Source organism: Candoia aspera, chromosome 4 (genome assembly GCF_035149785.1).
Source record: "Candoia aspera isolate rCanAsp1 chromosome 4, rCanAsp1.hap2, whole genome shotgun sequence".
In the NCBI taxonomy this organism is placed as follows: Eukaryota; Metazoa; Chordata; class Lepidosauria; order Squamata; family Boidae; genus Candoia; species Candoia aspera.
This window is the reverse complement of record NC_086156.1, coordinates 14,297,824-14,318,596: the sequence shown is the minus strand read 5'-3', so window position 1 is coordinate 14,318,596 and position 20,773 is coordinate 14,297,824. Positions and strand designations below refer to the sequence as shown.

The 20,773-nt window shown below is 39.7% G+C and overlaps 1 protein-coding gene across 2 annotated transcripts in view; it reads left to right on the top strand.

Annotated features, from left to right (window-relative positions):
* Positions 1-20,773, top strand: part of CCNY (cyclin Y) — a 106,130-nt gene that overhangs the window by 68,241 nt on the left and 17,116 nt on the right. For both annotated transcript variants that reach the window (XM_063303427.1, XM_063303426.1), the window contains exons 3-4: positions 12,469-12,503; positions 18,657-18,757. In XM_063303427.1, coding sequence (XP_063159497.1) covers positions 12,469-12,503; positions 18,657-18,757 — 136 coding nt within the window. The remainder of the gene's footprint in view (positions 1-12,468; positions 12,504-18,656; positions 18,758-20,773) is intronic.

The following is a 20,773-nucleotide window of genomic DNA, read 5'->3' as shown; positions in this document are numbered from 1 at the left end:
GGATGTGGTTATTGGTGAGATGTCAAGATTAAAGATAGACATTTTGGGCGTCAGTGAACTGAAATGGACTGGAATGGGCCACTTCACATCAAATGACCACCAGATCTCCTACTGTGGACAAGAGGACCACAGGAGAAATGGAGTAGCCTTCATAATTAATAGTAAAGTGGCTAAAGCAGTGCTTGGAAACAATCCAAAAAATGATAGAATGATCTCAATTCAAATTCAGGGCAAGCCATCTAACACCACAGTGATCCAAATATACGCCCCAACCACAGATTCTGAAGAAGCTGAAGTAGAGCAGTTCTATGAGGATCTGCAGCACCTACTGGACGACACGCCTAAAAGAGATGTTATTTTCATCACGGGAGACTGGAATGCTAAGGTGGGCAGTCAAATGACACCTGGAATTACAGGTAAGCATGGCCTGGGAGAACAAAACAAAGCAGGACATAGGCTGATAGAATGTTGCCAAGACAACTCACTCTGCATAGCAAACACTCTCTTCCAACAACCTAAGAGACGGCTTTATACATGGACTTCCCCAGATGGACAGCACCGAAATCAGATTGACTACATCCTTTGCAGCCAAAGGTGGCGGACATCTATACAGTCGGTAAAAACAAGACCTGGAGCTGACTGTAGTTCAGATCACAAACTTCTTCTTGCACAATTTAGGATCAGACTAAAGAGATTAGGGAAGACCCACAGATCAGCTAGATATGAGCTCACTAATATTCCTAAGGAATATGCAGTGGAGGTGAAGAATCGATTTAAGGGACTGGACTTAGTAGATAGGGTCTCGGAAAAACTATGGACAGAAGTTCGCAACATTGTTCAGGAGGCGGCAACAAAATACATCCCAAAGAAAGAGAAAACGAAGAAGGCAAAATGGCTGTCTGCTGAGACACTAGAAGTAGCCCAAGAAAGAAGGAAAGCAAAAGGCAACAGTGATAGGGGGAGATATGCCCGATTAAATGCAAAACTCCAGAGGTTAGCCAGAAGAGATAAGGAATTATTTTTAAAGAAGCAATGTGCGGAAGTGGAAGAAAACAATAGAATAGGAAGGACAAGAGACCTCTTCCAGAAAATTAGAAACATTGGAGGTAAATTCCAGGCCAAAATGGGTATGATCCAAAACAAAGATGGCAAGGACCTAACAGAAGAAGAAGAGATCAAGAAAAGGTGGCAAGAATATACAGAAGACCTGTATAGGAAGGATAACAATATCGGGGATAGCTTTGGCGGTGTGGTCAGTGAGCTAGAGCCAGACATCCTGAAGAGTGAGGTTGAATGGGCCTTAAGAAGCATTGCTAATAACAAGGCAGCAGGAGACGACGGCATCCCAGCTGAACTGTTCAAAATCTTGCAACATGATGCTGTCAAGGTAATGCATGCTACATGCCAGCAAATTTGGAAAACCCAAGAATGGCCATCAGACTGGAAAAAATCAACTTATATCCCCATACCCAAAAAGGGAAACACTAAAGAATGTTCAAACTATCGAACAGTGGCACTCATTTCACGTGCCAGTAAGGTAATGCTCAAGATCCTGCAAGGTAGACTTCAGCACTTCATGGAGCGAGAATTGTCAGATGTACAAGCTGGGTTTAGAAAAGGCAGAGGAACTAGGGACCAAATTGCCAATATCCGCTGGATAATGGAAAAAGCCAGGGAGTTTCAGAAAAACATCTATTTCTGTTTTATTGACTATTCTAAAGCCTTTGACTGTGTGGACCATAACAAATTGTGGCAAGTTCTTAGCGGTATGGGGATACCAAGTCATCTTGTATGCCTCCTGTAGAATCTGTATAACGACCAAGTAACAACAGTAAGAACAGACCACAGAACAACGGACTGGTTTAAAATTGGGAAAGGAGTACGGCAGGGCTGTATCCTCTCACCCTACCTATTCAACTTGTACGCAGAACACATCATGCGACATGCTGGGCTTGAGGAATCCAAGGCTGGAGTTAAAATCGCTGGAAGAAACATTAACAATCTCAGCTATGCAGATGATACCACTTTGATGGCTGAAAGCGAAGAGGAACTGAGGAGCCTTATGATGAAGGTGAAAGAAGAAAGTGCAAAAGCTGGCTTGCAGCTAAACCTCAAAAAAACCAAGATTATGGCAACCAGCTTGATTGATAACTGGCAAATAGAGGGAGAAAATGTAGAAGCAGTGAAAGAATTTGTATTTCGAGGTGCGAAGATTACTGCAGATGCTGACTGCAGTCAGGAGATCAGAAGATGCTTAACCCTTGGGAGAAGACCAATGACAAATCTCGATAAAATAGTTAAGAGCAGAGACATCACACTGACAACAAAGGTCCGCATAGTTAAAGCAATAGTGTTCCCTGTAGTAACATATGGCTGCGAGAGCTGGACGATAAGGAAGGCTGAGAGAAGGAAGATCGATGCTTTTGAACTGTGGTGTTGGAGGAAAATTCTGAGAGTGCCTTGGACTGCAAGAAGATCAAACCAGTCCATCCTCCAGGAAATAAAGCCAGACTGCTCAGTTGAGGGAATGATATTCAAGGCAAAACTGAAATACTTTGGCCACATAATGAGAAGACAGGACACCCTGGAGAAGATGCTGATGCTAGGGAGAGTGGAAGGCAAAAGGAAGCGGGGCCGACCAAGGGCAAGGTGGATGGATGATATTCTAGAGGTGACGGACTCGTCTCTGGGGGAGCTGGGGGTGTTGACGACTGACAGGAAGCTCTGGCGTGGGCTGGTCCATGAAGTCACGAAGAGTCGGAAGCGACTAAACAAATACACAACAATGGTTTGAAATAGAAATAATATTCGGGGTAATACACTCATTTTTATTGTGGAAATTCTTCCCAATAGAGGTTGTGTTGGACGTAATAGAATATGCTCAAGTCCACAATGAAAAATAGTTTACTTTGTTATTTTTAGATGTGGAAAAAGCCTCTGATAATTTAAATTGGAATTTTATGTTTAAGATTTTAGAAAACATGGACTTTGGAGATTTATTTATAAAAGCAGTAAAATCAATATATACATCCCAAAAGGCAAAATTATAGTAAATGAAGAAATAACACATTGTGAAATTGAGAAAGGTACGAGACAAGGCTGCCCTTTATCACCATTGTTATTTATTTTAGTACTTGAATTTCTTATTGGAGATATTAGAGATGATAGACAAATAGAAGGTGTAAAGATAAAACAAGAAAATTTTAAATTAAGAGTTTTTGCAGATCCAGTTATTATTATGCAGAACCCGCTAGAATCAATCAATTACTTATTAGATAAATTGCAAGAATTTGGAAAATTAGCAGGCTTCAAAATAAATAATCAGAAAACGAAAATGATAAACTTAAATATGACACAAAATAGTCAAGATATGTTAGAAAATAGGACAGGCTTCACAAGTGTAAAAAAGGTTAAATACTTGTGAGTAGAAATTGCATCAAAGAACAACAACCTATTTCAAAATAACTACTTGAAAATATGGAATGAAGTAAAACTAGATTTGTCAAGATGGGAAAAACTACATCTATCTCTATTGGGGAGAATTTCCACAATCAAAATGAATGTATTACCCAGGTTGAGTATTTTTGAAATCTTTTCCTGCTGTGATCCTAACAATGTCAGCAAGTAGAATCTTCTCCCCATTTCCCCATCACTTTTTGGTATGGGAGGAAAGCAGCTTTTGATGACAATATCAGCTTGTCTCCCACATCAAGTAGCAACTACATGGAGGAGGCAGGATTTTTTCAAAACCATGCTGTGAAAAATGAACCTGCACAGCTATTACTTAAAAACAGTAGCAACAAAATCCAGAAATGTTGAATGCGGTCATACATTTCATTTTATAAATAGTTCATCCCTCAAGCTATCTCATTACAAGTCAGTAATGTAAGTTCTCATTCATAGACTGAAAGGCAGTTTTTTGCTCAAGAAGTTAAAAAAAAAAGGCTAAGCAAGGATTTTTGTAAAAAAAAAAAAAATCTAGATACAACACAGACCTTCCTCTGGACTGATGATGATTACGTGCCATCAAGTCATTGTCGACTCTTAGCGACCACATAGATTTTTCTCCATGATGATCTGTCCCTAGCTTGGTCTTTCAGGTCTTCCAATGGTGCACCTATTGCCATTGAAACTGAGTCCATCCACCTTGAGGCTGGTTGTCCTCTTCTTCTCTTTCCTTCCACCCTTCCCATCATTAGAGTCTTCTCCAGAGAGTCTTCTGATAATGTGTCCAAAGTAGGATAATTTGAGCCTGGTCATTTGTGCCTTGAGTAAACTGTTGTAAATTAATAATGGGCAACCCATATCTATGAGTTACAGTACATGTGCTCCTATCCTCTGTCTTCATTTAACTTCCAAATCCTTTAAGACTGTTCCAATGAAATTCAGTAACATAACGTTCAGGTTGCTGTTCTTCTTGTACTGTTTTTACAAAGAGCAAGAAAGATAGGCATGTTAAACCTTTCCTAGATTTAATATACCTATTTTGTTTAACCTCCTGTTGCCCCAGAAGAATGAGGAAGTAAAACCAGAGCCTGGTCTTCCCTATTGCAGCTGGTTTACTCTAAGAAAAGGCAAGAATTATTCAAGTATTTTGGAACACTCTTTCAGCAAGAATGTTTAATCCTTGCGTTTGTTGAGAGTCTGGCCAAATATATTTAGGCTGAGGTTGATGATTGCTTTGTTTCTCTTTAAAAGGAAAACACAGACATCCTCCCAGGTTCATTGATCAGTGGAGTTGAACATAATCATTTATTAGTCTGTGCTTTTGCCTTCCCAGGAAATGAATAGTGAGAGAAGGAGATTTATTTACTGTTAGCTTATTCAGTGATGGCAGCATTTTTTTCCTCTGGCAAGCTGTTGTGTGTAACAAATGGCAACCATGTTTTCTCTGAAAAAATGTGTAAGAAATATTGACAGTCGTGTGTTAAGTTGCCTTTATCTTTTCCAGACTATCATACTCTAACAGAGGAGTGAGTACCTTAAGGTTTAGCATGTGGGCGCTAAGCTTTGTTTTCTTGCAACCATAATCCCCATTCTAATGACAATGCCTGAAAATTGGTGGCATGGCTTCCTGCCATTCTGAGGTAGGAAGCACTCCAAAATTAAGGCCCAAACAGGCTTAACTCAGCTAAATAAGAAATAGATGTTCAAAACCACCCCGCTTGAAACAAAATCTTTGAGGAAATGGGAGAAGATCTTGGTCCCGCCGACTTTCCATTGATTGCCCACTGTGTCCTGGGCTCTCAGAAAAAACATTATGTTCATCTTCTGGCCAGCAAAAGGCAGTTCTTTCCTTTCCTAAATATCTAGCCCTGTTTATGAAGTGAAGAACAAGCTGATCTGTAAGTCTGTACCAAAAAGCACCATTGAGGTGGAGTCCATAGGAAATCAAAAGAACAGAAGCGTTGACTGCAGATACTTTTCTTGGGACGTTTCCAAGAGGCTGAAAATCTCTAGGGCTGCCCATCATCTTTAATCCCTCCATATGGAGATAGAAGATGGTGAGGATTAGCAGTGATACTCAGCCCAAAGCAGAAAAGGGTCAGAGCTTCTGAGCCAGCTATGTCAGCTATCTCATCCCAAGGTTTCTTGGAACCTTAGCATACATCGGGACAGAAATATTTGAAATGTACAGTATATGAAATGTATGCTGTTTTACTCTGAACACCTGCCTGTGCTGCCCAGCATCTTTATGATTTGGGCAGCAGCAGCCCAGTAAGTAAATAAATAAATAAAGTTGGCAGTGGTGACTGCAGTTCCTGTGGCCACATGCAAAATAATGCCCTCTGTCCTAGTGGGTCTTCTGGGGTGCACAGGCCCAATATTTGCCTCAATATCTGAGGTGCTGATGCAGGAATTTCATTATTGCACTGTGAATTTCTCTGGTGCTGTCTATGTAATTAGCTGCTCCATTTTGGGTCAGGAAATTTGTATTTGAAGAAAAGGAATACCTTCACCACTTTGTTTAGCATTATATAGCCAGTCAGATGTGGCTCTGTGGCTATAAAATTGTCCTCTGGACGGAGAGCAAAAGAAACCTGATATCAGCCGATGCAAATAAATTAGCGTATCTTATAAATTATGGTAGCGGAGTATTCCAATGCCTGTTTAAAGATTATTGTGTTGACTGGGCTTGCCCTCTCCTCATTATTATAGTGTCATAATATTGTTATGTTCTCTGCATGATTCCTGATTAGCCAGGATCAATTTGTGAAGTAGGAAAATATTTAAATCGTTCATGAAACATCAGAAGGTTATAGCTATCAACAGTAGTGAGAAGTAATAAAAACTCATAGCTTAATTTGATGGAAGAATGGAGTAGTAATAGTAGCAATAACAGAAATAGATTTGGAAGAAAACTTTAGAAATTAACATTTTGAGCCGTCCCATAGTTCAGCAGTGTTTTCTTCCAGTGTCATCAAAGGAAGTAATTTCTCAGTTATTACTGAAATGAATCATACTGTGGATCACAATCTTAATCCTTGTTTCTTGCAGTCCACTAAATTCCTGTGTTATTGGACAGAATCCACTTGAAAAACTTTTGAATTGTGAAACTCAACTCTTATTGTGCTCCAGCATAGAAATGTTGAACATGCACAATGAATTGTGAGGTAGTAAATGAACTCTTAGGTTTCTATTGAATCACTGCATACTTCTATGGAGACAATTCAGAGCCTTTTCCTCCATTTTTTAAATCATGTTTTAGGTACTTTCATAAATTACTTGATCCTGTTTTTATTTCTGTATTTAAATCAGTGTATGTTTGATGCAATTCATTATGACCTTAGTAAGTATTCTGTCGCTATTACTTGTGCGGACTTTTGTGTTTTGTTTTGGAAGAGCCGCACAGTTGGGAGAGTTGAAACAGGACCAGAAACAAACAGAATGGTAGATAGCTTGGTTTTTAATGAACAATAGTACTGATTTTTATTATGGCTGCTAGAATTCTATTAATGATGCTAATTCATTGGTGTGTGTGTGGTCAAGTCAGTTCTTACTCCTGGTGACTGCCTGGATAGTCCCGGCAGTTTTCTTGGCAAGGTTTTTCAGAAGTGGCTTGCCATTGCCTTCTTCATAGAGCTGAGAAAGAGTGACTGGCCAAAGTCACTCAGCTGGCTTCTGTGCTTCAGGTGCGACTAGAACTAACAGTCTCTCAGTTTCTAGCCTGGTGCCTTAACCGCTATACCAAACTCGCTCTTAATTCATTGATACTTTATTAACATTATATATTAATTTATTGTCTCATATTCTTTTATATCACATTCTGTTGAAGTGTTGTGGGCACAATTGTTTCAACAAACAGCTGCTTTATTGTGTTGTTCTTGTATTCTAATATTTGTTGAAGGTATATAAACTTGATTTAGTATTAGGAGACCATGGTACATGGAACTCTTTGATTTTCTACATTGCATCCTATATCACTTCATAAACTAGAACGTTTTAATTGTCATGAAGCTCCTTGCTCATAAAATGCTATTTAAGATGTCTAAATTTAGGGTCTGCCTGCAAAGTTGTGAAATTCTTTTGCCAAAAGAAGACTGATTGCATTGTAGAAGCCAATGTAGAACAAATGGCAAATATGTTCAAAGTGTTAATGATAGATTTGGTCTGTATATTAAGGACTATGCCTAGAAAAGAAGAAGAAGCTGATCAGAAGAAGGCTGCATTGCTCCAGGAATAATTTTAAAGCTTTTCATGGCAAAGTAGAACTGGGCTGTAACCAGGAATAGAGTGTTGGCCTGAAGCTTGTGATTCTGGGTATACTGTAGTAGTCATCATCCCTAAGGAGAAGATATAGACATTCACTGTCCCCTACAGAAAAAGAACTGTGCCTTTTCATTAGAATATGGCAGACTGGTTTCAGAGTTTGTTGTGGAATGAAGGGCATTAAAAGACATTAAAAATAGAATCTTCATTACAGTTCTTTGCAAAGGGAAGTAGCATGTGCTCTACATAAGTTGCAAAATCATATTTTGATATTTGAAGAATTAAGGGACAATTTCTGAGAAAGACGTTTTGTTCAATATCTTGGAGAACTACTGGGAAATATATATTATTTAAATGAAAGAGATGTGAATAGGTTCAGTGACTGTCATGTTCACTGATTCAATGTAGTTTATACATCGTAACGTTTCACATGCCATGGTGCTGACACGCGTTTCTGTTTGGGAGGGAGCTGCTGTGAGACCTTGTCCCAAGCTCTGTATGTGAAATCAGTACAATGGAATGTGTTTGGGTTATGTTCTCTGTTCAAGGCCTTTTCCCACAGACCATCAGAAACCGTTAGGAGCACCTGGGATTGTGAACTTGAGAAGATTCTACGGGGGGAGGGATTTCATTTGCACCGAGGGTTTTTAGTTTGAATTTGGCGCGCTTTCATCATTCTCAGCTTTCTCTGTGGTCCTGCATACTATTCTTTAATAAATCAGATATCTTTGAATTCCTGCTCATGAGTCTGATGGTGTTTTAGAATAGGCAACCATTACAGTGACACTAAAAGAGATGGAAAGGAGAGTAAGAAAACTTGGTAGCTTTTGAATGAAAAAACTTGTTACAGGTGGTCCTTGCTTAGTGACTGCCTTGTTCAGCAACCGTTAAAAGTTACAACAGTGCTGAAAAAATAACTTTACAACCAATGCCTGCATTTACAACCTTTGCAGTGACCCTCAGTCACTGATTGCCATTACAGTTGGTATACGTTGTCCGGTGCCTGACATGTTGTTTTTCTTTTTTTCCCTTGCAAAGTGGAGAGATTGGAGGGGAAGGGATTACAAGAGAGTAAGCAGGCACACAATGGGGAGTGCACATTGAAAGGAATGTGGTGGCACCTGCAGCCCCAAGCAGAGAGATTGCTTAAATAAGCAACCAGGGGGTGGGGGGAGTGGAAAAAATACAAGTGATTTCTATAGGCAATCTCTTCTGTGCTGACCCATTCTCCCCTTCACAGAGCAGGGAGATTGGAGAAGAAGGGATTACAAGAGAGTAAGCAGGCACACAATGGGGAATACATCAGGCTGTTTGCATAGCAAACTCATGGCTCCCAGCCCCAAGCACGCTGAGGGCTGCTGACACCAAATTTTTTTCAATGTGTTTTCCCCATGTGTGCCTGCTTACTCTCTTGTAATCCCTTCCTCTCCAATGAATGTAAATGCAAAGATCAATTTCCTTTTTGCTAATTATCCCAGTGCCAGGGTAATTATCCTGTTAGGAGGGAAACAAAGCTGAAGGTGTGAAACTGATTAGTCTTGTCAGTTTTGAGCCAGCTATCCCAGTGCCAGGGTGAGCATTCCAAAGGATGAGGGACTGGGGAAAAGGAAATCTTTTGTGGATTTTCCATTCAGCAGCTGCTTCGCTTAATAACAGAGCTGCTGATCCCAATTGTGATAACTAAATGAGGACTACCTGTACTTACCTGGAACAGTAGTACTTTGAATGGTAATCTACTCAAATGTATACAACCCATTTGGAACAATCAAGACGTTAAGAATTGTTTGGTTGGAGGCCCACCAACATGCATATTCCACAACTAGGCATGGTTCCTACAAACCCCTTTAGTTGGTGAACAGAGAGCTTTATGCTCCATAGTTAGCAACTTGAATTGGACTTGGAAAGTAATTAGCAAGCAATAAAGATATTTCAGCACAAGGGTAATGTACAGTCAGGACCAGAAATATTGGAACAAGGATAACTGTTTTGGCATTTGGCCTCCTACACCACCACATCGAAGTTGAAAGGAAGCACACCCAGATGGGAGCGAAGTCAGGACTTTCAGCTGTAATTCAAGGGGTTTGACGAAAGTGGGGCACTAACCGTTCAGGAAGTACAGCCAGTGGCATATACACACACCCATCATTGGTGGCTCATAAGTAATGGACCGAATGGCTGACAAGCAGCTGCATGGCCAGGTGTGGCCTGTTTCCTGGGTACCCCATGACCAATCAAGCAGATAAAAGGCCTGGAGGTGGTTCTGAGTGTTACATTTGCATTTGGTAGCTGTTCACTGGAACTCTCAACATGAGGTCCAAAGAAGTGTCCATGCTAGTGAAGGAGGCCATCATTAGGCTGAGAAAACAAAATAAACCCATCAGAGAGATAGCAAAAACATTGGGAGTGGCCAGTACAACAGTTTGGAACTTCCTGAAAAAGAAGGAATTAACTGGCAAGCTCAGCAACAGCAAAAGGCCTGGAAGACCACGGAAGACAACTACAGTGGATGACTGCAGAATTTTGCTCATGGTGAAGAGGAACCCTTTCACAACATCTAGCCAGGTCAAGAACGCTCTTGAGGAGGTAGGCATGTCATTGTCAACATCTACAGTCAAGAGACGGCTTTATGAATATAAACACAGAGGCTTCACAACAAGGTGCAAACCACTGGTAATGCTCAAGAACAGAAAAGCCAGATTAGACTTGGCCAGCAAATACCTAAAAAAGCCTGCCCAGTTCTGGAATAAGATTCTTTGGACTGATGAAACCAAGATTAACTTGCACCAGAATGATGGGAAGAGAAAAGTATGGAGAAAGAAAGGAACAGCTCATGATCCAAAGCATACCACATCATCTGTCAAACATGGTGGAGGCAGTGTTATGGCATGGGCATGTATGGCTGCCAATGGAACTGGGTCACTGGTGTTTATTGATGACCTGACTGCTGATAAAAGCAGCAGGATGAATTCTGAAATGTATAGGCTATACTTTCTGCTCAGATTCAGCCAAATGCTGCCAAACTGATAGGATACCGCTTCATATTGTAGATAGATAATAACCCAAAACATACAGCAAAAGCTACCCAAGAGTTCCTCAAGGCAAAGAAGTGGGATGTTCTTCAATGGCCAAGTCAGTCACCTGATCTCAACCCAATAGAGCATGCTGTTCACTTACTGAAGACAAGACTGAAGGCAGAAAGATCCACAAACAAGCAGCAGCTGAAGGCAGCTGCAGTAAAGGCCTGGCAAAGCATCTTGAGGGAGGAAACTCAGCATTTGGTCATGTCCATGGGTTCCAGACTTCAGGCAGTCATTGACTGCAAAGGATTTTCGTCCAGGTATTAAAGGTGATCCTTATGTTTGTAATGATGTTGGTTTGTTCCATTACTTATGAGCCACCAACAGTGGGTGTGTGTGTATGCCACTGGCTGTACTTCCTGAATGGTTAGTGCCCCACTTTTGTCAAACACCTTGAATTACAGCTGAGAGTCCTGACTTCGCTCCCATCTGGGAGTGTTTCCTTTCAACTTCAGTGTGATGGTGTACAGAGGCCAAATGCCAAAACAGTTATCCTTGTTCCAATATTTCTGGTCCTGACTGTAGAACCCCCAGAAGATAGCGCCGTACATTTTTGCTGCAACGTTGTGAGCCAGATTTCCAAATCATATTCAAGAACTGCATTATGAACAGCAAGTTGAATTGCCCTTGAAGTTACTAGCTTATGACACATTGAAGCCAGGGCTTTCTCTTCCACATAGGAATGCATTTGGTTTATCTGATACTGAAATATTGCTACAGATACTATGTGGCTATCCAGTGTCAATGCCAAATATAGGGGGGTCTCTAACTTCAGATTTCGACTTTTGGGGGAGTACAACTCCATGCAGAATGGAAATATTTCCTAATCTTAAAATCTTGAAGACTAGCTCAGAGAATTAGTAATAACTTGATCTCGTTCTTTTATATCCAGTCCATTATAGCTTGGATACGTGTAGAGGCTCTAGAGATATCTAATATCTTGCAGGAAAGGACAGTTGGTTTGTCAGTTTTCAAAAGTCAGTGTGTACTGTGTGAGCAATGAGAAGTGAGGTTTGTCTGAGGATTTTTGAGCAAAGAAAACTCATGCATATGTGAAAACTCAGAAAATGGGTAATGTGATACCTCTTCTATTAGTCATTGAATGCTCTGGCAGCATTCCAAAACTATATGAACCAATTGAAAGACAAAGAGGGTGATGGAGTGAAATACTGTGAATACTATTTTAGTAGCCTAAAGTTCTGGTTGGAGTTTATGCTTGGATTTTGATATTAAAAGCTTTGCATCTAAAAAGTTTTGATAGTGAAATTTTGTACCTGAAATAAGACAAATTATTTAAAATCAAAATTAAGTTATATATACTGTAAGTATTTTAAGTTAAGCCTGATGGGAAACGTGATTCACTAGTAAGAGTTATTCAGATGTATCAAAAATGTTCTTGTTCTTGGATGTTTCAATCAAACTAGATAAATGAATTGTAAAATTAGGATCATTTCCTTTATACAGCAGCATTTTAATACATCTTGTTTTAACTTACAAAGGGTAACCATTCCAGTTATGTATTACTTCTGTAACAGTGGATATAAACATAAAGTTAGAAATTGCTTTTGTTTTCCTTTTTTGGTTATCAATTTTTACAAAGATCATCACTTTTTTAATGATAGATGCTACAAAAGTCAATTGACTTCAGATTATATAACTCTTATATTTTGTGTTTTCACAGTGAGAGAAAAACGGAAGAGTCTTTACATAAACCATGTAAGTAAAAAAAAAAAATGTTTTAGCCAAGTAGCATCTTTAAAATATACAGTGAAACGTATTGGTCTCCAGACCTCCATTAAGCAGCTTTTGGATGCAATGGACTAAATTATACATAAGACTTCACACCTAAACAGTGGACAAAATCTTTTCCTTCCAAGATGATTTGATGTTATTTGTGTCATTATGTAATTGGCTTTTTACATCATCTATGTTATACATATCGTTTACATAATTATTCCATTACATATAAAGCAATTACATAGATTAAGTCAGTAATGTAAATTTGGATTTACATCTAAAAGCCTCTCTTGCCAGAAAAACAGCCAGGAATGCAGCCTAATGGAATTTTATTGAGTATATAGTGCCTGAAAAAGAGACTTTAATATATTCCAAGGGTAGTCAAAGTTTTGCAGCTAATATGATTTTGTTATAATGCTCTGTAAATTTCAGATCATGTTTTAGGTACTTTCGCAAATTACTTGATCCTGTTTTTATTTCTGTATTTAAATCAGTGTAGGTTTGATGCAATTCATTATGACCTTAATAAGTATCCTGTCACTATTACTTGTGCGGACTTTTGTGTTTTGTTTTTGCCTGTTGGTTTGTCAGACCACAAAGGAACAAACTCAGGTCCATATCAACTGTGAGAATATTCAAGATCTATGGTGTCCATGGCCCAGACCATTTTCACATTTCAAATGTCAGCTAAAATTCCAACATGGTAACCAGATTATGTCATAAAAGAATCCCCAAGATCTTTCAGCCTCAAATGGTGGGTCCTCCCCTTTCTCCAGTCACTAGATCTTCTTGGGTTGGCCCTGGGTTAGTCCTTCATTACCATGACAGCTAGCCATTCCAGATCCTCTCCTAATATGGAAACTGCCTGTTGAACTGTTTCAAAATAACCAGCATCATCCCCAAAACAATCCCAGGAAGCTCAGATAGGGAGATTTGTTCTGCCACACCACTCAACTTCAGTAGCACACAATAGCTGACCAAAACTGGCTGTGCCACCTGGTCAAGGTAATGAAATCCTGTAATTAAATTATTTCCCTATCCTTTCTCAGCCTTGCTGGGTTTGGGCATAAGATCTGTTGCTACTAACCTTTCAATATCTTAGAAATCAAAACCCCTGTCCTCCTTTTCTCCAGCTTTTCTAATGCTAGGAAAAACACCCCAGTCAGGGGGGAATTTATAAAAAGTTAAACTTGCTACAAGGCTTCTGAACTTGTACATTTTCTTCATCTTTTCTCACTGATTTTCAGCTGCCAGCTGTTCTGCTTTTGATACAGAGCCCTCTGTTGAATATTAGGGCTGTTCAAACATCCCTCTCACTCCAGAATAACAGGGACAGCAAACAGCATAACAGCAGCAAACGGGGAGCAAAATAGCAGGGGTCTGAAAGTTCAGAAAGGATGCAGTGGTGAGACTGTGAGCCAAAATAGCTGCAATGTATCTTCAGAACTTCAAATATGTTCTTGTGAAGGAAAGCAACAGAATGCCTCAGGCACAAATGTAACGGGCTTGGTTCCTGGCAATTTCTTTGTGATTTGAAGGGAGGGAGGGAGAGAAGAAATTAGTCTGTTTGCCAAGCAAAGTCTTTTTCTCAGTTTCTGGTTTGTGCATCTTGATCCTCCTGAAGAGCCACTGGTTCATTTGCTGCATCTGCCAGCCTATGAATCTAAGTCTTTGGCTGTTGTTTATAAGTGAAGTAGAAGAAAATGACAGTAGTAATAGCCTGAGATGTTCAGCTTTTTGGATCAGGATTGGGAGACCCAAGCTCAAGTCTAGCTTCAGCCCTGGAAGCTTACTGGATGATTTGGGGTCAGTTGCTCTCTTTCAGTCAATCTTATTTCATGAGTTTGTTGTTGAGGAAAACTGGAAGAGGGAGTGCTCAGTGTGATATTTCAGCTTGCTAGAAGAAAGGCAGGATAGAGATCAAATCAGATTGCAGTTAGTTTAGTATCCATAGTTTCTCATCGAAGTTTAGGTTTGGGTGGGCAGCTTTCGAGTGGCTAGGAGTCACAAGTACCATCTTCTGGGATAGTAGGCAGGACAGTAGTGCAAAGTGGATGGGACAAGGTCACAGGTACATGGGCAGGACCAGTATTATTTTTTGATTTTAGGATTGTTGTCTTTTTAAATGTTAAGCCTGTGTTATGGTTTACTGTGGAGCTCTTTAGTTTCAGCTGAAATAGCAAGAAAGCATCTGCTCATTTTTATAATTGTATGGTCAAGGGCTATACGTGGCTCAAAAGCTCCAGGTGAGGCATCCCTACTTTCAGCAGTGCATTGCAGACCAAGCAAGTTGGTTCTGCTGTTATGATTCCAATACTGCTTTTCCTTGTTCTTTTAAAAGGAAATGTGAAAAACATAACAGGTGCTCCAATTTGGTCACCATATAGATATATTAGGAAAAAAAGTCCCATTGTAGTAGTGTGGAGATATTATGTCATTAATTTTTTAATTTTTATACAGGTCTTAAAGTTACCTTAAATTAGTGTTTCCTAAACTATGCGAAGACATTAAGTTTGGGAGAAGAAGGTACTATTCTAAGGCAGATAGAATATTCCCCCTGAAGACCACAGTGAGTTGGTTCCCATTCTTCAAGGAACCTTTGATTCACAGTGTTAGACCTTCTGGCAGCTGTTTTCACCATTACTCTGTTTAAGCAACATTCTCACAGAGTCTTCTTTAGCAAGATTTATTGAAATGAAAGGGAAGGAGTTACCAGCATTTTAACAGCTGAACTATTTCCCATTTAGAATCAATTTATCCCCTAATTCATTATAGCAGAGACTTTTTTCATTTGTTTCTAAGAGACTTCCTGCTATCCAGTAAGAGGCAGGTCTTTTCGCTGATAATAGAAGGGCTTGCAACTAGGTGTTTACTTACTGACTGATGAATGGATTATGTGCCAACAAGTCAGCATCAACTTGCTGCTGTTTTCCTTCTTCTCTTTCCTTCCACGTTTCCCAACCTCAGAGCCTTCTCCAGAGAGCTAGGTCTTTGCATAATGCATCTGAAGTAAGGTGTTTCCATAACCATCTCCTAAATCTTTACCAGTCAGGAACTCACTATTGCACGCAGGAAATTTAGGAAACTGGCTGTCTCTCCTCTGTCTCATGAAACCTTATTTACAAGAACCAATGAAAAACTGCTTTTTGGTTCCATATATGTGGTTTTGGCATAAGATGTTGTACTCTTCTAACATCATTGTTGGATTAGTATTTCCATACTAAGTCCCTATCAAGTTAGTCATAACTTGTGGCCCGAACTGTGATTGAGTGAGACTGGAATCTTACACCTAGCTATCAGGAAGAACATTCTGTTGAACTCATAGAAACACACTGTAGTTCACACCATTGTTTAAAAGGACACTGATTGACTGGGTGTTATTGCTTACATATCAGAAGGTTTCAAGTGCTTGCTGTATTAGGAGAGGAGACCGATATTACTATTACACTATTGTTGTTATTGTTTATTCAGTTTGTATCCCACCTTTTCTCCAGGAGCTTAAAGAACCTCATTTTATTAATCCCCACAACAACCACCCTGTGAGATAGGTTGGGCAAAAGAGAATGACCTGCCCAAATCCCCCCAGTGAATTTCCATGGAAGAGATTGAACAAGAATCTGGATTTCTTCAGTCCTAGTCCAACTACATTGTACTGACTACTCTATACCATATTAGGCGCCATATTTTTGAGGCAAGTTTTAACTTGTCTCAAAGTTTGGTACAGAAAGCACTTCACCATTTCAGAGTGATGAGTACCTGAATAGATGATTGGCTCAACTAAGCATACAAGTTAGCTGCGGTTGATCTCAATTTGTATGTGTTTTATTACAGTTACCATTATTTTGATGAGATTTGAGGTCAAATTCTTTTGGGGAGGCCTATTTTTGCTCTGGGATATGTTCATAGATAACATATGGAGAAACAGAAGTCGTTTCCGTCTTTAGTATTAGAAAATAGATATTTTTGCAATATCTTCACACCATTCTATGATAGTACAGTGTTCCACACTTAGCCCTAGTTTACTACTTACATATTTATTGGCTGAGCTAATGTGGATTATATTGCCGCAGTGTGGATTAAATTGGTAATTTTGTTAAGGTATTTCCTTATGATTAAATCTCCAATCTTTTATCCTGTCAGAGCGTGCCTGGCATATTTTGAGTCCCAGAATAAATATAATGAGGGTGAAGTAGCAATACTACAGACTTCTTCATCTCTTAGCAATTCATTAAAAAGGGGGGAAAAAACCAAGCTGAAGGTTGATGACATTGCCATAGTGTCTCATGGAATCAATTGAGTAGCAAACATATACCATCTTTCCCAAATCTGATGCCCCCAGATATATTGTGCAAATTAAGCATGAGCCAGCAGTGTGCTAAAGCTGCCAAAAGAGGCAGATCCTGTATTGCCAAGCACTAGCCAGGTGCCAGACAATTGGTTCTTTTAGGATCCAGAGACAATGAACGCACCAGTAGGTAAGGAAATTTTTAAAATTTATTGTTAAAATTAGCAGGCAAATTGAAACAGAAATACAAAAGCATGAAGTACAACCACATGCAATACAAAAGCATAACATACCAAGCCAGATGATAACCAATCTCCAGCCATCAGGATCCCCAGTGAAACAACAGCAGAGAGACCCCAAAATGTGCAAGTCACATAGCACCTGGTACCAGGGTCTGTGTTGAAGCTCCAAGTTCAAGGGGCAATCTTAAAGTTTTTATCAAAGTCTGGCACTAAAGCCTCATCATGACTCTGTTTCTGTGGTACCAAGATTGCAGGACCTGACCTTTACTAGACGGTGTACCTGCTCATGGTGTGAACTAACAAAACCCTGGTATGTCTGGGAACTATACCTATAAGCAATAACAATATCCTAAATGATTTTGAGGTCCTCCCACAACTATGTAAAGATTCCTTTCTTCTTCCTCCCTTATTTCCCAGGCAAAAGTAAAAACAAGCCAGCTAAACGTTCTCGTGACTCAGAGTGAACTCTAAACTTCTATATCCTTCTTAATATGGAGGAGAAATTTTAAAAAGTCACATAACTCCTCGCAATACAATGGTCTTCTGCATTGCCACTCCAGATCCAAACGTGAAATAAGGAGGAATTTCCTGGCTGTGAAAGCTATTAACCCTACCTCCTGGAGTCATGGGGGCTCCATCACTGGAGGTTTTCAAGCAATGTTTGTTCACAGCAGTTTGTGTGGTACGGTCTGAGAATTCCTGCGCTGAAGTAGAAGACCTTCCAACCTTGTGATTTTGTGATTGGCAAAGTAGAGCGTTATGCCCTAACAGACTTAATGGGCCTGAGTTGGACATGGTTCATACAGTGGCTAAGATCACACATCACAGTTAAGTTGGCTTAATCATTGGGTAAGTCATAATTGGTTCAAATTGCACAACATAATAAGTAATTAAGCCATGGTTTATGGACCATAATGACTAGGTTCACACACAACATGCTAAGCCTCTAATCACACATGTTTTGCGTGAACTTAGTGACAATGTCCCTTCTTGTTTCTCTCCTTTGTCACTATAGCTTAAGTGAGAGGGCCAAAGAAGAAAATCAAATTAAAATCTTGTTCAAAATATTTCTATCCAATTATGTCTTTTCCACCTTTTGGATACAGGATATACAAAGATGAACATCATTAAGCTAGAATCACATTGGTGGGAAAATACATGTTGGCTTCATATCTCCCTTTCTTTTACTGATAGCAGATGCCGTGTGTTGTGCTGTCAAACCTAAAAAAACATTAATCAGAGTGAAATGCAAGTCTATGGTATATTTTCTATTTATCATCCATTATGAACCCTCCATTATATAAAAATGTACATCTTGCCTCTTTCATATGTAGGGGTTCTATCCAGCTGCTGCACTTTGAAGAACGAACTGATATCTTGGGAATAATCTTTTCATCTGAGCAGCAAGCAAAAAAAGAGTAACTTCTGTGTGATTCACAGGATGCCCAAGCTCTCTGATTTTTGCCCAGATTATGTTGACTTGAATGTATTCATGCATGTGCCAGGGGCAGAGAGAAGCTGTTTACTGAATTACTATTTTCTTAGGAAGAAATGACGTTGGCATTACGTGAGTGCCACTGTTCTTTTTGTATGCTTGTTTTCTAGCATCCTCCTGGTCAATTGAGAAGGAAATACAGTTCCTGTTCCACTATTTTCCTGGATGACAGCACAGTCAGTCAGCCCAACCTCAAGTATACAATTAAGTGGTGGGTATGGCAGCATTTCTTTGCTCAAATAAATAAATAAATGAAAATAAAATAAATAAAAGTGCTTTGCATTGTGTCTGAATATTTGTTTCCAGCAGCAGCACTCTAGAAGAGGAGGGACTTAATACTGATAATCTTCACTTAACAACCATTTGTTCAGTGACTGTGTGAAGTTATGGCAGTTTTGAATGAATGGTACTTACACCCAGTCCCTGAAGTTGCGGCCATTGTGCAGGCCGGCAGGGCAATAGGGCCAGCAGAGCACGGGGCAGCAGAGGCAGTGGAGTGCAGGGCGACCAAAAGGGTAGAGATGGGGGAAGATAGGTGGGTGGGATGAGTTGAAGAGGAGGCATTCCCTTACCTTGGAAGAACTGAAGCTTGGGCTGGGAGAGACCAAGCCAGGAATGGCTTGGATCGGGGTAGCTCCTCACCTAATGACTGGGTGGGATTTGCTTAATGATGGCAACAGGGACTGCTGGGATTGCCATCACTAAGCTATGTGGCCATGTGACGTCTTGCTTTATGATCACATTGCTTAGCAACAGAAATTCTGGTCCCAATTATGGTACACATCCTTACAGTTTAATTAGAGAAGCTCTGGAGTAGATACACCCTTTCTTGAAAATTTGCATGTTGTGGCAAGGTTGCACTTGAAGTTTTAAAATGTGTAACTAAAGGGCGAACTTTAAAATTGGCAGTTCTCTCAGGAAGACCATATTTGGATGACTGTTAAATAAGGAAAAACATGTTTCCTTCTGTGATGAACACCTACCCAAGTTTCCAACCAGACTCACACAAGAAGCTTATGGATATCTGATTTATTACTGGATAGTATGCAAGTTCAAGAGCAAAGCTGAGAATGGCAAAAACGCAGGTCTTTCAAACAATTAAAGCTTAAACAGTTCCAATCCTTCCCCCCAGAGTCAGAAAGAGTCCACTCCCCGCAGCCTGCAGGTGTTCCTAACTGTTCCTGCTGGTCTTCGGGAAAGTGTCCTTGAACAGGTGAGATAACCCAAATAGACCTTCCAAAGTCTCTACATTAGTGCTTGGTACAAAGAACAAGAGCAGCCCCCTCCCAAACAGTAACATGTGTCAACACCAGCATTGCATAGGAACTAGTTACAATGTTCACAGGAACATTGAAACAGGAACCATGACACCTTCTTTCCTTCCTTCCTGTTTGTTAAAACTACAGCAGCAAATATTTTCATTTCTGGTTAGCAGTTCCAAAATGTGGATACACTTCCATAGCCACACTTTTGTGTGCCTGGATAAATCTAAAATTCTACTTCTGATTTTGTTCTGATGCATTTTTTGTCTTTTTTTTAATGACCCATGATAAATCTCAAACACTGAGATACTTTTGGAACTGCCCAGTTGTTTTGATAATCATTTCCGTTTTTTACTGCAGTTTTGAGGGTTGTTGTTATGTCTGCCTGGATTGATACAGATATATGACCGTGAAGTAGTTTCCATCATACTTAGCTGTGCTTGTGTGTGCCATAGATACCACCACCACCACCAATGTTTTCATAATTGCCTTAGAGTTTCAGTCTTTATGTGGATGCAAGCACATTCCAGGCCAGGAACCTCTAAATCAGATTGACATTCTCTGTAGTTTTTATTTTGCACAGTTGAGTGTCTCAGCTCTCCTAGCATTCAAGTGTTGGCATATTGCTTTCTGAAAATGGTGTGAACTTTCAGAAGGGCCACAAATATTTTCTGCCAACAGCTTTTGAAATCCCATGAAAGACAAAATACAGTATGATTGGAACACGCTTTCAATTTTGTCTTATATATAACTTATATATCATAGAATTGATGATGATTTTGTAAAGCTCTTCTGACAGAAAGTTCTACAACCATAGCGCATGATGATGATTCTTTTATGGTTATTTATTAGTTGGAAGTTACAAATCCAAACAAAGCTCCTGGACATTGAATAATTGATAACAAGTTGTCAGCAAATAGAGACAATAAAATCCCTTTGTTTATTAAAGTTGTCAGTCTCCATCA